The sequence below is a fragment of the Leuciscus leuciscus genome, assembly GCF_965113295.1.
Source record: "Leuciscus leuciscus genome assembly, contig: HAP1_SCAFFOLD_606, whole genome shotgun sequence".
NCBI lineage: Eukaryota > Metazoa > Chordata > Actinopteri > Cypriniformes > Leuciscidae > Leuciscus > Leuciscus leuciscus.
The window spans coordinates 10174-32066 of NW_028118133.1; the positions used below are offsets into that span (position 1 = coordinate 10174).

Below are 21893 nucleotides of genomic sequence, written 5' to 3' on the forward strand. Positions count from 1 at the left end.
CGCTGGTGTCAGCGGTGATGCCGTGGAGCTGCTGCCGCCGAGAGACGCTTCAGATGCCGCATACGCGCGTCCTCACAGTCGCCATGCTGGACAGACGGGATTTACACTGACGGAGAACAGCACAGATACAACACACACCAGATCAGATGAGATGAGATGAGCGCTCATATGCTGCCATCTGCGGGGTGAAGAGGCATAACGCTGTCCAATCATCTGAGCTACATTAGCCAGCTCTCAGCTCTAGAGACGAATCACTTGCTACACTTGTGAAAAAGTGTGCTTAATTGTAGCCTATTGAATGTGCACTTATAGCGTATTTCAAAAGTCCTTGCAGATCATATGAATTATATTGAATGTCACTAAGTGCCCTTAAAGAGACACACTTAGGTAATAAAAAAAAAGCACTTTGTAATAATATAACAATAAAAGTAAAAACAACTTTTTTTTAATAGTCTTTTGTTAAAGTAGATTTTTATGTGTTGACATGTAAAATATTTATATTGTATTGTATTGTATGTCTTTATTGTCCACCAAGGTGGAAAACTGTGGCTCACCAGCACATACAATAACTATACAGGCAGTGATAAGAAAAACAAGACAGACTCACATTACATAGATTTAAAAATACAGTTCATGCCACTGTCATGCCACACATTTAAAGTTTACATATTTTAAATGTAGCTACTAAATTGCAACTTCATCATAAAAAAATGTGCATTTAAATTCATGACATACACGTTTAAATCGAAATTATATTAAAGTATATTTTGGTTTACTATAAATGCTTGCCAGTACATTCAGCAGTAACTTTAGCCATATTTCAAAGACAAAATAAATAATTATGAAATTAAGATGTACTTAAGTGTATAAGTTAATTAAAAATTGAACGCAGAAGTGACAGTTTTCTCCAAAGAAAGCATCTTTGTGCAACATATTGACTATTAAAATACTCTTTAAATTCTCATTCCAAAACATTTTTGTCTGCTTTAGCTAAACTTTATTTTTAATTTTATTTTTAAATAAGTTATACATTTAATAATTTAACACCAAACTCTGCTTAATTTAATCCTTATATACAGTATGTGTGTAACCAACCCTCTCTCAGCTCTTCATTCCCCTTTTATGATACAAACTGAATCTCCACCCGTTCTTGTGGTGTGCAGTGATGTGTGTGTGTGTGTGTGTGTGTGTGTGTGTGTGTGTGTGTGTGTGTGTGTGTGTGTGTGTGTGTGTGTGTGTGTGTGTGTGTGTGTGTGTGTGTGTGTGTGTCACGGGAGGATACTGGCCACCTGCATATTATGATTATTACTGTTCATGGGCCTTCAAAACATACAATGAGTTATTGATGAATGCTGATGGATCTTTCCTTGAGCTGTTCTGCTTTGAATTATTATTTAATATTAATGTGTGTTTCCTGGTCACTGTTTCTCTTCTCGGTGGATGAAGCCAGTTAGATGTCTTAATGTGAATTGGTGCTGAAGTTAGTTAAACAGCTTGTAATGTGAATATTTCATATTTGCATTTCCGTGAATATTTCATATTTGCATTTCCATCAATATTCATTAGTTAAAGTCAGAAGTTCTATTAACTGTTTGTGTAGTCCGAGAATAATCATTGATATCAACAGGTTGATAATATGTTGTTATATTGTTACATTCTGATTGGTCTGCAGTAAAACACTTGTATATTGACACTAAATTACACTCTATTATCACATAATTTCATAACTTATCTCAATACACTACCGTTCAAAAGTTTGGGGTCGATATTTTGTATGTTTTTGAAGCAGATCTCTTCTGTTCAGTATTTATTTGATAAAAAATACAGTAAAATTTGTAAAATTGCTAAATATTATTTCAATGTAAATCAGCTGTTTTCTATGTGAATATATGTTAAAGTGTAATTTATTCCTGTGATCAAAGCTGATTTTTCAGCATCCATTACTCCAGTCTTCAGTGTCACATGATCCTTCAGAAATCATTCTGATATGATGATTTGAATCAGCTTTGCTGAATAAAATAATTTATTATGAACGATGATGTATTTTATATCCATTCACCCATTTGTTTGGTTATGAGTCGGATAATGTACATGTAATCAGCAGGAAATTTCCACATTAAATAAATGAATAAATGAAATCAAACAAACAAACTCAGGGTGATGCACACACGCCAGGATCGACCAGATATACACATTCACACAGTGACATGAGAGATGCCAGAAATCTGTGTTCTGTTAAGAGTCTTTATGGCATTTATAAATCAGGTTGATCGAGAGTTCCTGCAACAAGCGTGCTGTAGATTACCTTCAGTATACAGTCCTCTCTGGTGTATGACAAGCAGCTGAGGATGTGTACTGAGTGTGTGAGCGTCTTGATAGATGATATGTTTCTGTGTCTTCCCCCACAAACTATTTTTGGCCAATCAAATCACTGCAAATTAGAGTGTGAAATTGGCGTTCCTGTGTTCAATGAGTGGGCAGAGAGGGAAAATATACACCCAAGAAAACAGCAGCTCATTGTTCACGCAGACTTCCCTCCGCTGACACCTCCACTCATTACAGTTACGCACTGAATACAGAATCAGACTGGGCATCTACTATAAAAAGTATGCAGTATGCAATGATAAATCTCTTAACTTTTGTCGCATAACCTCAGTACACTATAAAAGTATTTTTTCAAGAGTCTTTTATTGTCATTCCATACACATTTTTACATGAATGAACGAAACTATAAGTACTAAGGTCCCGGTCAAAACACAAGATAAAAACATTAACCAATAAAACATTAGAAACTAGAGTGTTTGTCTGAGCTGCTTCGTCAATAAATAGAACAATAGCAATGAAAAACTAAAATAGACGATGCAAGAATAAAAACAGTGCAATAATTAGTAATAGATTAGGACATAAATAGTCAAATATTGTTGCACATAAAATCTATATTATCTATGTTAATGCACGCAGAGTTGAAGAGCAAGAATTTGTCAGTCGAACAGCCTCTGGAAAAAACGAATCTGATTTTTTTTTTTTTAATAAAGAGTAGGCCTAGCCTATTGTAATATGTTTTTTTACAAGGAAATACTATTTCTGTCTTTCTAATTAAAAGCGTCACATTTCAATGTATTACCTGCCATTTATTTGTGCTTTTTTTGTATTATCCCTTATAGTCTAGATGGGAAGTGCCCAAAAAGTGAAAGTGAGGAGCATTTATGGGTACAAGTCGGGAACCGGCCTACCTTACATATTTCAAGGGTGCTGAGTCCAAAAAAACTGGTTCCCAAGCAAAATTTTGAGTTTGTGACCTTCTAATTTGCATATCAAAATGGCCGCCAAATTGCCTATCTTGCTCAGTCGTTGGACCATTTTCCCCTAGTTTTTTTGTAAGTAGGCAATCAAGATGAGGAAATTAAGTTTCTAGATCGATAGTCAAGGGTCAGAGCAAAGATATAATGGAGGCTCACTGCCTTTTTTATGTATATATTTATGCAAAATACCAACTTTTAAGGTGAAATTAAGCATTATTTGTGTCATTTTTTAAGGCCGACATACATATTCAATCAATATCACTCTTAAATGTTCCCAGTGTATATATGATATGTGATGTATTCCATATTACATAATAACTAAGAAAAAACACCATTGCAAGTTGTCTGAGATTTCATTTTTTATGCAAATTAAGGCGAGACACTACAGGTGAATAGGGTAACATTTTTAACTAGCAGATATCACCATGAAACTTTCACAGTTGATTACCTACATTAAGATGAGAAAAAAAATGTATTACAAGTTTTCTGTAATTTAATGTTTAAATATGCAAATTAGGCAATATCTAATCAAATGTGCACTAATTTGCATATATTTAAAACAACGAAATCTGAGTATTGGATAAAGCCAGGTTAAAAATGATTTTTTCATTGTGTTCACATATTAGATGGGAAAAAAAATACAGAGGGATTTATGGATATCTACTTTTGTTATCCTGTAAATCAGAAAATACTGTCAATAGCCTTAAAAAAATGATTTTCGCCATGTTTTTTGGAATAAAATGTTATATAAATCAGGCTAGGAATAATATATTTACAAATCCCTCTGTAAATGTCTTCATAATATAACTAGGTACAAGACTGGAAAGTTTGGTGTATAGGTGCTACTGAAGTGGATCGTCATCCATGTGGTTTCCTTAGTCTGCTTCCGAAGCCTTCACCGGCCCCAAGCAGGAGGACGGCACCGCCCGTCTCCGCCCCTTAGCCGGCCAAAACGCCAGGCTAAGCAGCACTCCTGAGATGGGCAGCTTGGAGTTAGGGCTCAGTTCTTCTCAGGAGCTGGTAGCAGGACCACTCCTTCCCCCGGTGGAGGGCCGGGGGAGAATCTTTTTTCTAAGAACTGATGCCCCTTCCTCCGAGTCCCAAGAGGCCATGGATGGCAGTGTGCGACGCTCTGCCTCGCCACTCTTGTCCCCCTCTGTCACCAGACCTCTGTCAGAGCAGGCCCCCCGTGGAACACTGGTCCTTCCCTGGCCTCCTCTGTCAGGATGCGGCAATGACCGTGCCCCCACACCGGGTCGCTACGCCGCCCACGTCCGGACCGTTCATTCCACTTCGCTGCCCTACCGAGGGTACGTCTGTGGTTCCCATGACCCCGCTGGTTCAGTTCTTGGGAGCCTGGCTAGAGCTTCCCAACCTGTCCCGCTGGGTTGAGAGAACCACCAGGCTCGGCTATGCGATTCAGTTCGCACGATCTCCTCCCCGCCTCCGGGGAGTCCGTTACACTATGGTGGGTGGCAATGCCCCTGTTACTGGCGAAAGGTGCAGTCGAGATTGTCCCTCCAGCCGAAATGAAGTCCGGGTTCTACAGCCCTTACTTCATTGTACCGAAGAAAACCGGTGGGTTACGGCCAATCCTGGACCTGCACGTCTTGAACCGATCCCTTCACAGGCATCCGTTCAAGATGCTCACGTGCTTACCAAAATTACCTTCTTCCTGTCCTCCCTGAGCTTGCACAGGGTCTGTGCAAGAAGGCTCACTGGGGGAAATGCATACTTGCAAAGGCCCCGCGGCCAGCTGTGCACCAGTGTGTCCGTGCTGCTTTCATGGCTTCAGCCTCTCCCTAGAGAATGGAGACTCCATCCAAAGACAGTTCAGCTGATTTGGGATCAGTTCGGGGACGCACAGGTAGACCTGTTTGCCTCCCACGACTCGTCCCATTGCGGCACGGACACACTGGTGCACAGCTGGCCGCGGGGCCTTTGCAAGTATGCATTTCCCCCAGTGAGCCTTCTTGCACAGACCCTGTGCAAGCTCAGGGAGGACAGGAAGAAGGTAATTTTGGTTGCCCCTCATTGACACAACCGGACCTGGTTCTCCAAACTAGTCCTCCTCGCGACAGCACCTCCTTGGCCAATCCCTCTGAGGAACGACCTGCTTTATCAGGGACGGTGCACCCTATGGTACCCTCATCCCGATCTTTGGAACCTTCACGTGTGGCTCCTGGATGGGATGAGGCAGGTTTGAGTACCCAACCACCAGCGGTAGTGGCTACCATCACTTCCGCTAGAGCATCGTCCACGAGACATGCCTACGCGTTGAAGTGGAACCTCTTCGTCACCTGGTGCTCTTCTCGCAGAGAAGACCCCAGAAAATGCCCGATCAGTGTCGTGCTTTCCTTCCTGCAAGAAGGGTTGGGCCGAAGGCAGTCTCCCTCCACCCTGAAAGTGTACGTTGCCGCTCCTCGGCGAAGAAACATATCTGCATGGTGCCAGCATACTTCCTTATATACCCATGAGGTAAGGCGGAGTTACGCAATGCAAATTCCGCAGACCCATGGCATTTCTTTGCCAATGGCTCGTTTTATTTCTCGAAGATGAGAGGCTTTCTAAGCGAAACCCCATTCGTCGTCATGATGTAACGTCTCCGTTCCCTACTCAGGGAACGAGGGTTACATATGTAACCGAGACGTTTTACACCCCCCTCTCAGAAGCCTTGGACATTTGGGACAATGTTTCAAAAAATATTTTCTCTAACCTCAAACCCTTTCTCCCATATTGTATGTAGTAGCAGCAACCATGTGTGGCCCACTATAGTCTTCTATCAAATAGCAGTTTTCATTGGTTCCATGAGAGTGGGGCCAGCCCATAAAAATATCTTAAATTTTAACGTCTAGTCGGTCCACAGTCTAATTCTGCTCTTTTTGGTTTTCAGCTATTGTTTTTGTCTGACTTTTATTATGAAGTTTTGTCTGTGGGTCATAATTTGTCATTTTCTTTGCAGTTTCATCTGAGATGCATCTGAAATCGGTCACAAGTTCACTTGTTCATTATAGTGAATGGCACATGTACTTTATGGAGAAAAGAGAAATGAAATTGAGTGAGCAGCTTAAGATGACGAAATTTGTGTGTGCCAGTAGAAATAACTATTTTACACCTTAAAAAATAATGCGATAATAACTTTACATGGTATAATGAAAATAAATAACTTGTTCACTTGTTCTCATATTCATGTCATATTTAATAGATAGTTCATTCATTTTAATAGAATAATAATACAAAAACTACAAAAAAGAATTAACACAATGATATAATTTTATTATTTTTACTTATAAATTTGCCATAAAAAGCAATAAATAGAGCACATAATACATGAAAGCTGTATTCCTTTCAGGGTTATCTGGTTTTGGTTATTTTTAGTTTTCTCCACATGGACTCTGTTTGTGTTTTCACCTTGGTTAGCTTGTCTTCATGGTTGTTAATTTGATTCATTACTCAGTTCAGGTGTGTGTTGTGTTCAGGTGTTCATGTCTCATTATCCTCTAACTACTTAAGTTCAGATCAGTTTGTGTTTCGTGTTGAGTCTCGTCTATGTGTAGTTGTGTTTGGATGTACCTCTTTGGATTACTCTGTTGGAGCATTAAAGCCTAACTTTCGACGTCGATTCTTTGGTGTTTTTGTTTTCCGTCTTGTTTGTGTTTTGCTTGGGGCCGGTGAATGCTTCGGAAGCAGACTAAGGAAACCACATGGATGACGCTCCACTTCAGTAGCACCTTTACACCAAACTTTTGTACTTGTACCTAGTTATAGTTATATTATGTTATATTATGAAGACATTTACAGAGGGATTTGTAAATATATTATTCCTAGCCTGATTTATATAACATTTTATTCCAAAAAACATGGCGAAAATCATTTTTTTAAGGCTATTGACAGTATTTTCTGATTTACAGGATAACAAAAGTAGATATCCATAAATCCCTCTGTATTTTTTTTTCCCATCTAACATGTGAACACAATGAAAAATTTTTTTGAACCTGGCTTTATCCAATACTCAGATTTCGTTGTTTTAAATCTATGCAAATTAGTGCATATTTGATTAGATATGGCCTAATTTGCATATTTAAACATTAAATTACAGAAAACTTGTAATACATTTTGTTTCTCATCTTAATGTAGGTATTCAACTGTGAAAGTTTCATGGTGATATCTGCTAGTTAAAAATGTTACCCTATTCACCTGTAGTGTCTCGCCTTAATTTGCATAAAAAAACTTGCAATGGTGTTTTTCTTAGTTATTATGTAATATGGAATACATCACATATCATATATACACTGGGAACATTTAAGAGTGATATTGATTGAATATGTATGTCGGCCTTAAAAAAATTACACAAATAATGCTTAATTTCACCTTAAAAGTTGGTATTTTGCATATATATACATAAAAAAGGCAGTGAGCCTCCATTATATCTTTGCTCTGACCCTTGACTATGATCTAGAAACTTAATTTCCTCATCTTGATTGCCTACTTCCAAAAAAACTAGGGGAAAATGGCCTAACGACTGAGCAAGATAGGCAATTTGGCGGCCATTTTGATATGCAAATTAGAAGGTAAAAAACTCAAAATTTCGCTTGGGAACCAGTTTTTTGGGACTCAGCACCCTTGAAATATGTAAGGTAGGCCGGTTCCCGACTTGTACCCATAAATGCTCCTCACTTCTTATAGAAGGCCATTTTTCAAAAATCCGTCTAGACTATTAATCTTAAAAACAAAACAAAACAAAAAAACAGCTAGATCTGCTTACTTTTCATTTCTCTTAGAAGAGAACAAATACAACCTTAGGTATTTATTTCAAACAGTGGCTAAATTAATAAGAAATAAAGCTTCAACTTCAGAGGTTTCCAAACAGCACTGCAGTAATGACTTAAAGATTGATAATATCAGAGATAAAATGATAACCATGCAAACATCTACTACAGTATCGCAGACATCGTTAGACCCCCGATGAACAGGAGAGGAAGAATTGTCTAAACTCGTTAAATCATCAAAATCAACATGTATGTTAGACCCTATAGTATAGCCTACCGACTAAGCTACTGAAAGAGATGCTTCCAGAGGTCATAGATCCTCTTCTTAATATCATTGATACATCTTTGTCATTAGGATACGTACCGAAAACTTTTTAAGCTGGCTGTTATTAAGCCTCTCATTTTAAAAAAACGCGGCTTTTTCTTAGAGAATTAGTCAATTACAGGCCGATCTCGAATCTCCATTTTCTGTCAAAGATACTAGAAAAGATGGTATCCTCACAACTGTGTTCCTTTCTTGAAAGAAATGATATCTGCGAGGGTTTCCAGTCCGGATTTAGACGGTACCATAGCACTGAGACTGCTCTCATTAGAGTCACAAATGATTTGCTCTTATCATCCGATCGTGGTTGTCTCTCTATTAGTGTTACTCGATCTTAGTGCTGCATTTGACACTATCGACCATAACGTTCTTTTAAATAGACTCGAAAATGATGTTGGCATTAGTGGAACCGCACTAGCATGGTTTAAATCATACTTATCTGACCGTTATCAGTTTGTAGCAGTAAATGAAGAGATGTCTCATCGATCACAAGTTCAGTATGGCGTACCACAAGGCTCAGTACTAGGACCGTTGCTGTTCACTCTGTACGCTACCCTTAGGAGATATCATTAGGAAGCATGGCATTAGTTTTCAGTAGTTCATGCGTTCATGACCTCAAGGCTAGATTATTGTAGTGCTCTACTGGGTGGTTGCCCTGCACGCTTAATAAACAAACTACAGCTGGTCCAAAACGCAGCAGCTCGAGTCCTTACCAGAACCAGGAAGTATGACCATATTAGCCCGGTTCTGTCAACACTGCACTGGCTCCCTATTAAACATATATATTTATTTTACAAAGTACTAAATGGTTCATCTTCTCAGTACTCGAGCGAGCCCCTAGCATATTATAGTCACATATTATATTTGCCCAGTTGTTAAAATGTAGAATGTCAAAATCAACTGCAGGCGTGTCTTTAGTAAATCCTGACAGTAGTTTAACGCCAAAAGAGGGTTTGCGCTGTCGCAAGAGGTTAGTAAATCTGGCCTTAAATCTATTAAAACACACCTCTTTAACATAGCATACACAACACACTATCACATTTCTAAAATTCATATTTTTAAAGACGTGTTAGGCTGCATAAAGTAGGTCAACCGGAACCGGGAACACTTTCCACATCCTGATGCATCATAAGAAGAATGGCACCTACGCTAATATTACTCTTTCTGTTTATCCCGAGGTTAGTCAGCCGGATCCGGATCAGATGGAGGACCTGCACCTGGACGGCCACAAATCAGTCCTGAACGTGTAATAAAGGTGACTTGACCTAACTTAATGATTCCCAGCTTCCTCTGAGCCAAGATTTCAAGCCTCATCCTGATTTCAAGGATAGAATTATGGCCAGTGACAGAAGAAAATGCAAACATGAGCCAGATGTTTTCTGCTACATCTGTGGGTGTTTTACTACATCCAAACAGCAGCTGAAAATTACAGATTTTGTGGGGGAAAAACTTTATAACTTGTATTTATGTAAAAAAAAAAATATATATATATATATTTTTTTTCCACTCCTTTGGAGATTGTAAGGTGAGTATTTTTTTTCATTTTTTTTTTTCATTCAAGCAAAAACATTTGACTTATTTTAATAAGTGCATAAAAAAATAAAATAAACTAAAAAACATTCTTATTTGTGAAAAAGCTGTTTGAACTTGAGCATCATCATCTTAGGTAACATTAGGCCTTTTTTGTAAGCCAGCAGATGCAGGGCTGTGTGACTATATAGTAATAATGTTACAATAATACTGCCATTACAGATCCTATTGTAGAAATGTACTGTTTGCCATCAGTTTAGTAATTTAATTCACGCCTAATTTCCCCCAGACTGTTGACCTGCTCCATGTCAAATAAAATGTATTATTCATATAAAATAATAAAATAAAATGAAGAAAAATCACGAATAAAATAAAATAGCTTTTATTAGGCTAGTGATATGACTGGAGTCTTCATCTCAAGTGAATGTACATCAGTCTTTGTGTAAACCCTTAAAGTCAGTTTAGATGCAAAGCATCTGCTAAATGTTACATAACTAACTTGTATCTATCACAACCAAACAATTAAACAGCCATCAAATAAACACAACCTGCCTGATGTAAAGCAGAACCTGTCGTGTGTGTGTGCAGATATTCAAACAGCACTTCATCACACACAGCGCAGGACCCGCTTTGGTCCTTTGACAAGAACCGTAACATGTTCTTGTCAAATGTTCAGTATTTATAAAGTGGGCATACAGTATGTTTGGTTTGGACTGTGCGTGTGTAGGTATTAAAACACAGAAAACACACAGAAACTGCACTGCAATGTGTGTGAGTGTAGGACGCACTTTATTTAGGTGCCAAACAAACAAACAAACAAAAAAAGAGTGTCACCATTCAGTCATTCAGAAGAGTTGAGCACATGTCCACATTAAAAAAATATAAAATCAATACTGACTCAGAGCTCTCTAGTCAAACACATACACTCAGACACACACACAACATCCATCCATCTCCGTAATCTCTATATGTTCAGCCTCGAGATCGAAGCTCAAGCCCAGCCAGGAGGGAGCCAAGAAAAACTGGCAACCTCTGTACAAATGTATACAGTTAACCAATAACCATCATCATCAATGAGCCGTTCAACCACAGAGGAATAAGGAGAATGAGTGCAGAAAGAGAAGTAGATGCTGAAGAGACGAGTGAGAAAGGGCTGGCAAAAGAGAAAGAGACAGAAAAAGAGCCGTGTCCTACAGTGCCATATGTGATTCTTGGAGTGAAAACAGAGTTTCACTAAATTAGGAAAAGTTGAGAGTGTCCAGATGTCCAAATGTCCCCCACCCCGTCTGACCCGTCCAATCGGTGACCGGGACTTATGCTGCATTCCATTCAACTCTGAGTGTTTACATTCCTACTTGGAAAAGTGCAAAAGAAAAAGTCTCTTGAAGTTGGATTTCTAGCTTGGAAACTCACGCTTAAGGAGTGCACGATGCAGTCAGCAGGATTCACAAAGATAAACATTCAACATTTAAGCAAATAAAATGCATCAAGGAGACAAAAAGTCCAACACTGCTAATATATAAAACATGATGAATGACTCTCTCTGTTGATATACCAGTCAAACTGTAAAGCATGGTGTATTCTCCCGTTTGGTTGCTAAAAGTAGTTCTTTGTTCACTACTGTCAGCTTTGCAGTGCAACAATTGAGTTGTCATTTTGTTTCCTTGTGTCATCTTCTGAACATGTGACTTTGAATGGAAGCAGCATAAAGACAACAGCTCTGTTCCAAAATCTCCTGAGCTGCCTTAAGTTCACCTACTCGGACAGCATCCCGACTGAAACAACCTCATCAAGTAAGCATTAGATGAGTGTGATTCCATCAAGTACAACATTCCAATCAACCAATCAGATTTGAGGGATAGGTTTACAGTTTATGTCAAGTTCGGGTTCACAACCTGGGTTAGGAACTCTACATCAAGTTTTTCCCCCCCTTATTATTCCCCTCTGATTTTAGTGGTAAATTATGGGTAGGGTTCGGTTTAGGGCTAGGGATAGAGTTAAGACTAAATTGTCAGACAAGAATGTTGTTCCAGGACCAACAAAATATGTTGAACATGTCTTACTTGCCAAAATCATGGTGACCATTTACCACTGGGTGGCCGAACCCGTGCATGTGGATACACTTGTTAAACTTGATCGTATTTTTCATGAGCCCAAATATTCAAATACATAATTTCAGAGAAATGTGAAGTGCATACAGTGGATTTGGGGAGTTTGGCATTAGCATGTTGCTAAGCTAAGAACATTATACGTTGTGTGTGCAATGCATAAAAATACATAGAACACACATATTACAAAAAAAGTCACAAGTATGTTTTGAATCTCACTGTCTTACAGTACAACTCATTTCTAATGCGTTCTGTGAATGCAAGGGAAATGTGCTTTTATGTGGCCTTATGGTGCGCTATGACGGAAAGATCATATTTACGAGTTGAACGCACGAGTCGTTTTGGCATCACACCATCAAATTTGTTGATGCGGTATATGAAAACGGTTTGGTCTGTCAACACAAAATCCTTACTTTTTGCCAGCATGGTCTGAAGTAAATACGATTCGATTTTGGTGAAAAATGTACAAACAATGTAGAAGGAGTTAAAAAAAGTAGGGTTTTAAAGAAAATTAAAATGGAGGACAGGAAGTTCGGCTGAATACGGCAAAATTGGTATTTATGTTCTCGGCATGACCCAAAAAATATTTTACGATTTATTTATTTATTTAAGTTCTTTACAATAGTCTAATTTAATAAAAAATTATTAGCATTTTTGGAAATTTCATAATAACTTTTGTTCACAAGGTGGCGCTGCCCAAAAACGTTGAGTACCTTCAGAGCATGGTGCCGAAGACACACACCAAGTTTCATAACGATACACCAATGCGTTCGTAAAATATAGCATTTTACAACAAAATTCTAAATGGCTGACGCCCAAAATGGCCGATATGTGACAAATTGGGTATTGCTCGACTTGACATGCTGCACCGAATCTAAAGAGACCAGTTTTGTGATTTTATGGTGTGTTCAAGTTATGACGGAAAGATCGTATTTACGAGCGGAACGCACATGAGTGTATTCTTTGTTATTTTTCTCGTTTCGCTTCGAAACGCTTCGTTTTTACAAGTTTAAAAACCTTGTGGAGTTACTGAAGAGAAGGCCATCGTTCACTGACAAAAGTGACTTGAACCTCCTGATGTCATAAACATGACTTCACAGGAGGACACACCATTAAGCACAAAGTATACTTCAGTTTTACATTTGCGTACGGCTGAACGCACAGCCATTGAAGCTATATACGCAATTCGATAGCGTACGTGAGCACAGGTGCTCGATATACTAAAAAGTTCCCTATTTCTCTCCAGAAGTTTTGACAAGTAAAAAATGTCCTTGTACTCAGTCTGTTGTTGTTGTCATCTCCAGAAGTTTGTTTTCATTTATTCCTTTCTTTTCGACTGTGAAACAGTGGGACAGGTCAGTGTCGCCATCTTGTGGAGAAAAGAATTAGTGAAAAGAAATGTAAGGAGCAAGTGTGAAGTGAGCATCCGGAGTAACACAGTTAGAAAAATCAGAAAAGGTACGAATGCTGATAATGAAATTTACTTCACGTAAACTGTGATGAACACTTTGGCTTTAATTAGGCATCGAACCAGGTTTTGGAACAAAGCTGAAGTCACCTGACTGAAACAGAAAAGAAACTGACGATTTCCTTAATCAATGTACAATAAGAAAGTCATCATTAAATTATTATATGGCTATATGAAGCATATAGGGCTAAGAGCCCTCTTGTTCTCTCTCGCTCGCTCTCTGACCTGGTGACAAATTCAAATAAAATCATCAATACCATAAGACCAATAACATAAAAGTCCAACTCCTCTCCACTGAAGGATCCTGCTCAGACAGGAGACGTGAAACCTAAGGCAAGTGCTCTTCCTGTGGTTGAGTCAGTCAGAATTTAAAGTGACAAAAAATCCTCAGAGTCTGTAGATAGAGAATGATGGAAAACCGTCGACACTAGAAGGTCTATCAAAGCTACTGTAATGTGAGTTGTGTGTGTGTGTTGGTGGGTTATTGTATATTGCAGGAGGAGCAGCACGGGTCGTCTTTATCCGGCTGTGCCGCGTAGTCCATCTGCCGAACGATCTCGGCAAAGAGTTCGTCCACCATGGTCTTGCTCTTGGCGGAGGTCTCGATGAAGGGACAGCCCCACTCCTCCGCCAGCGCCTGGCCCTCCATCACAGACACCTCCCGCTCGCTCTCCAGATCCACCTTATTCCCCACCAGGATCACCGGGACCTTCTCGTATCTGCAAAACACACACAGTCTCCGTCAGAACCCTCAAACAGCATTAATGCCAGACCTATTTTCCAGACCTATGAAATCCCACTTCTGGAATTCCCTCATGCCGTATATCCAGGTCGCTCAAGACCACGGGAACCCTGCTTCTTACACAGAATTTCACAGTTGTTAAGGGAACAAATTAAGTATGATTTCAGCTTACATCTCGACTTTTAGCTTCTTTTAAACCACGTTTTGTATAGCTTTGAATAATTTTAAGTAGGGATGTGCATTTTTCATAAATATTGTCTAATATTTCTAAATGAAGTTTAATGAGAAAGACATTATTTTTTAATAATTAAGTTGATCAAATACAATCAACATGTTTCCATGCTCCCGCCAATGCTGGAGTTATAGTTTGCATGCTTAGGATTTATCATGGATTCACTGTATTTATGGCAAGCAAAACTCTAATAATATTTGTACTTTTCAAATAACTATGACACGTTGAATATCCTACTCTTCCTTTAGTGGGTCCCAGACGCCTGATTGAGAGGGGGACGCTCTCATTGTCCTGACGCTCTAGCAGGACAATATTTACGTTTTACATGGACACTTTTTGATTCAATCGGAATGAAATCATGATGAATCTGAACGTTGTTTTTTATGAACGATTTAAAGTTACGTGCGTTCATATGTCACACAAGCTTCAAATCAGGATTGATTGTTTAACATCCTCTGTTTCCTGCTGTTGGCGCACACTAACCATCATCCTGCCATCACTTCTGTTCTTCGTTTTAAAAAGTAGACTTAATACTTATCTATTTCGGGTCCTGATTAGAAGACGACGAGCACATGAAGCTTTGTGCCGTTCTGCTTATATTTATCAAGTCATAAAATGTCCCGCCCCAAAACAAGGCGTCTGTGTATAAAAGTCTGAAGCCAAGACTGGCGTTGTCCCGCTCCACTTTACAGGCGATGAGTGGAAGGAGAACTTTAGACTGACACGACAGTCATTAATGACACTTTACTCAACAACAACAGCTCGTTTTGTGCATCATTGCGCCATTTAACGTCATTGCACATGCAGTACTTTGGTTTTCAATCCGATCAATTGTTTACATGTCCTATCCAACGGGTAATACAAGGTTTAAAGCTACACTGTGTAATTTTTTAAGTTGATTCTTAGCAAAAAACACTTTGTTCTTTCAAAATGATATGTGCTCATTAATGTGTAATTGGTGAGGTCGACTAACATTTGCAATTTGCAAAGCGAAATAAAATGGACCGAAAATTGCCTGTTGAATATTATTGGTTGTATTTTTAAACAGTTTGAATATTTTGGAAGTGAAATATGAAAGGTGAATATGGATTATTGCATTTTTAATAATGAAAAGGTGTTTGAAATGTTTTTAATTGAAATATTCACAGCTTAAATATTCAACCATGTTGAATTTCAGCCCATAAAAATGTAAGCACTAAAAATACAATGCATTAAAATGCAAGCATGGTTAATGCAATGCCTATTTTTTTTCAAGTAGTGCAATTCAACAGGCTTTTTATTTCAAAAACATTTGACATTATTCTACTTCCATACAACTAATCAAGTATTCTCGTAAGCGTAGAATCTGCCATTTAGAATACATATGAGCGAGTCGCTCGAATGGCGGCAGCCATGTTGCGCCTCCATCTTGAAAATACATTAGCCAAAGAGGGACATACCTGGAAATTCAAGCTTCGCCTTTCGCATTTTGACACTCAGTGGCACCGTGACGAATGGCGAGGGGGAGATTACTCGCGACTGCCGGCAGATTTGAAATAATACGGCCACCATAGGAGTTAAAACGCCCTTGGAATGGGAGGGGCTAGAAATTAATATTCAGTTGGTAGTCATAAACAATTTCACCGCTAGATGGGAGAAAATCCTACACAGTGTAGCTTTAAACCAGCCCTTTAATCCGAATGAAATTTCGATCGGATTTGGCAAATGCCTTCCGACTGGCGTGGGTTAGGCTACATGTGACTTTTTTATGCCAACTGTGCCACTTGTCTGATTACAAACAGATTATTAGGGTGCCGGATCCATGTAAACACAGCTAATGACACACTGAATTTACTTCATGAAATACTGTTTTAATGAAAATTTGTGTCTTATATTGTTCCCATGTTTGATAAAGGCAATGAGACGTGCAAGGCCAAACTGTCTATTATTATATCACTATACAGTACTTTTTGCTTAATTATCTCAACTGTATCAGAATCTATCATATGATTAGTCTCTTCAGGGCAGACATTTTAAAATAACTCCAGGAACTGCATTGTTCAGCTTTCCCCTTCAGCAAAAGAATGTCTTTACCCATAACCACTAACCATGCAGCGGCCCATGGCTTGAGGAGGGTGGGGTTACTGAAGCCACACCCCTTACAAACACTCCCTGTTATTAGCAAACCACTAATGGCATCACAGTTTTAAAAGTACTTCCAGAATGACAGCCTAGATGGCCCTTGATTCTCACCATTTGTGGGTGGCATGACCAAAAAACAGGGGTCACATGACGTCTGTCCAGACGGGCTAAACATAACCATTTTTACATTTTCTGAAGAAAATGTGTGTGTTGCTGGCCACTGCAAATCTTGGGTGTTGTGGGTGTTATCCAGGTCAAGTCAGAAAAAGCCAGCCTCCAAATCTCCACAATATTCTGGTCTGTAAATATCATGCTGGTTTTATCATCCAGCAAGCAAATTCAACTACACTTGTCATCAACAAGCTGCATTATCTGAAGTATCACTGAAGTTTGTAGTTCACCTGGTATGAGCAATAATAACATTTACACTTGCTTTTTAGAGTCATTTGTTTTAGTCTTTCATTTCTGTTACATATTTAAATGGCACTAAACCCTCTTTTTCTGTTCTCTCTCTCGTCCTTCAAGAACAAACAGCACTGTGACAGACATCTCTTCTTCCCGCTATCTCTACCTCATTATGCATCGCTTCTACTGTGTTAAACATTTATGCCATTCAATTATTTAATATTTTCTGAGGCATCTGCGTGAGAGTGCAGATCTATATTATTTGCGTGGGAATGTGTGCTAGAGATGATGTTGTTTGCAGGTCTGAATAAATATATTTCTGGTTCAGGTTGACTGTGAGACTGTGAGAGAGTGGGAGTTACATGAGCATTTCCAGCCAATTCTTTTATTAGGGGCCAAGAACTGAAGGTGCGTAGGCACTTACTGTATCCATTGCCTATCCTATATTCTTCTTCTTCCGCTTCTTCCACTCTTGGACATATATGGCAGCCCATAAAACCGCTTGAGGGAAAGTTATGAAACTTGGCACACAGATAGAGGACAGTCTGATCTGTCATCATATCCAATTTGGACTCTCTAACTCAATCCATTTAGCGCAAACTGTCCAAAGTTGCACTCACAGTTATGCTAATAACTTTTGAACAAAGGGCTAGAAACTAAATTTTAATTATTTTATTTTTTTCTTACTATACCTAGGCTGTTCCTCTGATTTTCATGAAAATTGAACCAGAACATCTTCAGATCATGCTGACAAAAGGTTATGGAATTCAAGTTGATTAGTCAAACCGTTCTCTAACAATGCGCAAACAAATTCAGCGAAGAGCACGCCAAAATGCACGTGAAGCAATATCTCCCCAACGCTTTAGCGAATTCGGACCAAACTTGGTGTGTGTTATGACAACCATGACCCGAGGCAACCTGCACACTTTTGGCACAGTGCCACCTAGTGGTCAGGAGATATGAGAAATGTCAAATCTGAATAGTTTGGGCCAAAATCACAAAACTGGTCTCCAGATTCAGTACACCATGCCGACAATACGCACTTTTCCCATATCGATCATTTTGGCCATCAGCCATTTTGAATTTCAAAAAAATACTATATTTTAAGCACAAACTGGAGTAACGTTATGAAACTCGTAATGTGTCTTCGGCACCATGCTCTGAAGGTACTCAAAAACTTCAGACAGCGCCACCTTGTGGTCAAAAGTTATAATGAAATTTCCAAAAATGCTAAAAACTTTTTATTAAAAGTAACCTATTCTAATTTAACAGGTCTTAATATATTTTTGTGGGGTCATGCCGAGAACATAGACACCAATTTTGCCATAGTCGGCCAAACTTCAGAGTCCGTCATTTAGATTTTCTTTAAAAACCTACTTTTTTTAAACTTCGCCAAGACCATTGGTCAGATTTTTACCATAATCAAATTGTATCATCTTCAGTCAATTCCGGCAAAAAGTTGTGGATTTTGTGTTGATAGACGAAACCGTTTTCATATACCGCATCAACTAAGTTGATGGCATGATGATGCCAAAACGTCTGAAATCTGCAATGCTTTGGCATTTTGACACCAAACTTCCCATTTGTCATTGTCACTCTGACCACACCACATACATTTGGTCAGAGCGCCACCTATTGGTCAAAAGTAATAAACTACTGAATAATATTACTAGTGAGTGTATTTGTGATTTTTCAGCAATTTTGCCTGAGATAATCTTAATATTCATTTTGGTCACTGTTGCAGTTGGTCTGAAACTCTCAGCTATGCAGTCATGACTTATGTTCTTTCTGCTTGGCCCCTCAATTTCAGCTTGCAGCTATAATTATTAATGTCTTTTCTTCATAGACTGTCCCCGATAAGTAATGTTATTGTTAATGGATTGCTTCTGATTTTTTTTTCAATTGGGAACCAACCCTAAGGAATACTAATGGCATCCAGAAAGAATCTACTGAGGATGTAATAGGAAAATTCCAATTGTTTCAATGGGATCTTAATTGATCCTTAGAGAATTATTATATTAAATTTAAAAAAAAGAATATGAATACAAATAATCGTTAGTGACAGCCCTAGAAGCAAGATAGAGAAAACACATTTTATATTTGCAAAATGCATTTGTAAAAGCACAATAAAGTTATTGGATAGCATTTCAGAAATAAAAACATTTTAGCATTTTTAATACACCCACAGAAACACTAAATTTCCCATTTTCGGAAAAATATTAAATAAACAAACAAAAATAGCATTTTCAGGGTGTTTCTCAGATGCTCTTCTGTTCTTCTCCACTTATGTGTTATTAGGGGAGGGATTGCCTCACTCCAGAAGGCATCTGATTGGACAAATAAAGATTACACCCTTGAGTGCAAGATGAATCATCAGTATTTCAGCCCGTTTTGCCAGAAGTGAAAAGCGTGTATCTGCTAAAAGCTAATATTATCAACTCTTCTAAATACATGTGCATTCCTCAAAGCACATGGACTAAAAGCTACTGATGACACTGCGAGGCTATTTTAATTTCAAACACTTTCAACAACATCACAAACATTCATCACTAAATCATTCAATTGTTTGCTAAACACATGAGACCAGCATATAGCCTAGCCAATGATTTGTTCCTTTGTGAAGTGTATGGCATCACTTAAATATGAATCTTTCATGCACACAGCACTTGGATCAAACACATCAAGGCTCGAGCAACAGGCCTGTAAAGGCCCAACAACACTCCACAAGAGATCAATACCATTACACATGCATGCAACTTAGAAGATATTTTCATATAATATGCACTTTAATATAATATGCAATAGAAATGACATGTCATCAACAGCACAGGCCTCATTTCTGACCTCTTGACTCGGATGATCTGGTCTCTCATGGGTTTGATGTCCTGGAAGCTCTGCTGGTTCACCAGACTGTAGACCAGAATGAAGCCCTGTCCGTTTTTGATGTACAGGTCCCGCATGGACGCGAACTGCTCCGTGCCTGCCGTGTCCAGGATCTCCAGCACCGACGGAGAAGAGTCCACCTCGATCTCCTTACGGTAGAAATCCTCGATGGTCGGGTCGTACTTCTCAATAAACGTCCCGGTGACGAACTGCACGGTGAGGGCGGATTTACCGACCCCGCCGCTCCCGAGGACCACCACTTTATACTCGCGCATCTCTGAACAGACTGAACAATCCAAATACACTCACACGACGGCACTGATGTTCATGTTCGGGGCGTTTAAACGAGCCTTGAGCTTCCCGCAGCAGCGCTTCATGATCACGGGCATCGTTCACAACGGGGGACGCTTGAATACGGGCTATCAGCAATAACTTGTGCTTTTCATCTGCTCAGCTCACCATCCTATAGAAGTAAACGAAGACTGCATGGAGAAGCTCAGCTGACTGCCTCCGGGATCGGCGGATTGAAACACAGCCCGTTAGAATCCGCTCATTTGGGGCGCATATTCGTTGTTCCCGTCTGTGTCTGCTCTCTCCGGTCTTCATTAATACTCTAACACAGCGCCATGCTCACGGGTGGGGATCCCGAGCCTCCAACGCGCCGCTCTTGTGACTGTGCGGTCCGACTCGTGGAGGCGAACCGGTTCTTTCGAGCGAGGAACCGGTTCAAGGACGACTCACCGATTCTTTTACACTGTGACGTAATTAGGTCATAGAATTTTAGGGGTAGTCTTGTTTTGCCTTTTTTATTCACAAGGGCAAATTTCTCAACACTTTGCATAGATTTGATGTCTTGATGTCCCACACTGTAAAATCTCTAAATAATAACGCACATTTATTTATTAAGATCTTAATGTTCTTACAGATTGAGTTTCTTTATTTTTTATCTCTTTGTACTTTGCTTTTCTTTGTAATAAATAACAACAATAATAATGCAGTAATAATAATATTAAAATAGGGGTAGCCACTGCGTAATATAGTTTACACATCTCCTAATTGTAATATTTGTATATATTTCTGTATTTTTGAACATATACACTGGAAAGGCCATGGTTTCTCCCTGAAACATACTGCATTTCTAACTAAATAAGAGAAGTACATACTAAGATACTGCACATTCAACAAGCTCCCAAATTGATACTTTTGCTCAGTGCAAAAGTATCAATGCAATCATATTCATTAATTTTTGGGAGAATTTGTGTAATCTATCTCCTTTCCTAAAATGTAATGTAAAATTTTCGCTGAAAAAAAATAAAAGCTATTTATCTTTCTGACAGTAATACTGTTCAACTTATTGCAAATTTCTCTTTTTTTACATTGCCATTTTTTATTCACAATTAATACTGAACTAGATTTCATGCTTCATTTTTCTTGCAGAAATTTTCCATACTGTAAATCACCTAAATTCATAAATAAGAATAACACACACACACACACACACACGTTCGCTTCACTATATCTCTTGGCTGAAAAGTTCATTGCTAGGATTGATTCAGTCCAATTTGTAAAGGGATGGTCAGACCGGTTGTGAACCGGTTTAAATGATTCATTTAGAGGATCCGACTCTATGGGGCGATTCGCTCGTGAACCAGACATTTTTACGCCTCTTCCAGCTCGGCTTCCGTACATACGGCGAAGACAGACGGCTCTCGTCGGTTAACGGACCCGTGAGGTGTCCAATAGCCGCACGGCTTCCTGAAACCGTTACCGCGCCCACAACACCGCACAGACCAAAGCTGTTTCCGCTTGAGTCAAAACTAGCCGGTTGTCGCTGACGTAAGGAAATACTGGGCGAAGAGCCCCAATAGTGGAGGCTGCGCGCGCACTCCACCAAGCGCTGGACGAGAATGCGTGGATGTTGTTGCTATGGAAACTCGCAGTATACAATGAACACGTAGGTGGATACCATAGACTGGTGGATATACACTCGTCAATACAGGTTTCACTGACA

At 39.1% G+C, this 21893-nt stretch overlaps 1 protein-coding gene across 1 annotated transcript; it reads right to left on the reverse strand.

Moving 5' to 3' along the window:
* Positions 1-10693: 10693 nt before the first annotated feature.
* On the reverse strand, positions 10694-20620 carry LOC309491823 (ras-related protein Rap-2a). Its single transcript, XM_082190851.1, has 2 exons — positions 19844-20620; positions 10694-14218 (listed from the first exon to the last, which is right to left on the reverse strand). Exons 1-2 carry the CDS (start codon positions 20155-20157, stop codon positions 13981-13983), a joined length of 552 nt encoding a protein of 183 aa, XP_082046977.1. The 5' UTR covers positions 20158-20620; the 3' UTR covers positions 10694-13980.
* Between the last annotated feature and the right edge of the window lie 1273 nt (positions 20621-21893).

Coding starts and splice junctions, on each gene's coding strand:
- LOC309491823 (XM_082190851.1), bottom strand. CDS start 20,157: ATGCGCGAGTATAAAGTGGTGGTCCTCGGGAGCGGCGGGGTCGGTAAA. Junction 14,219..19,843: donor CAGATCATCCGAGTCAAGAG/GTCAGAAATGAG, acceptor TGTGTTTTGCAG/ATACGAGAAGGTCCCGGTGA.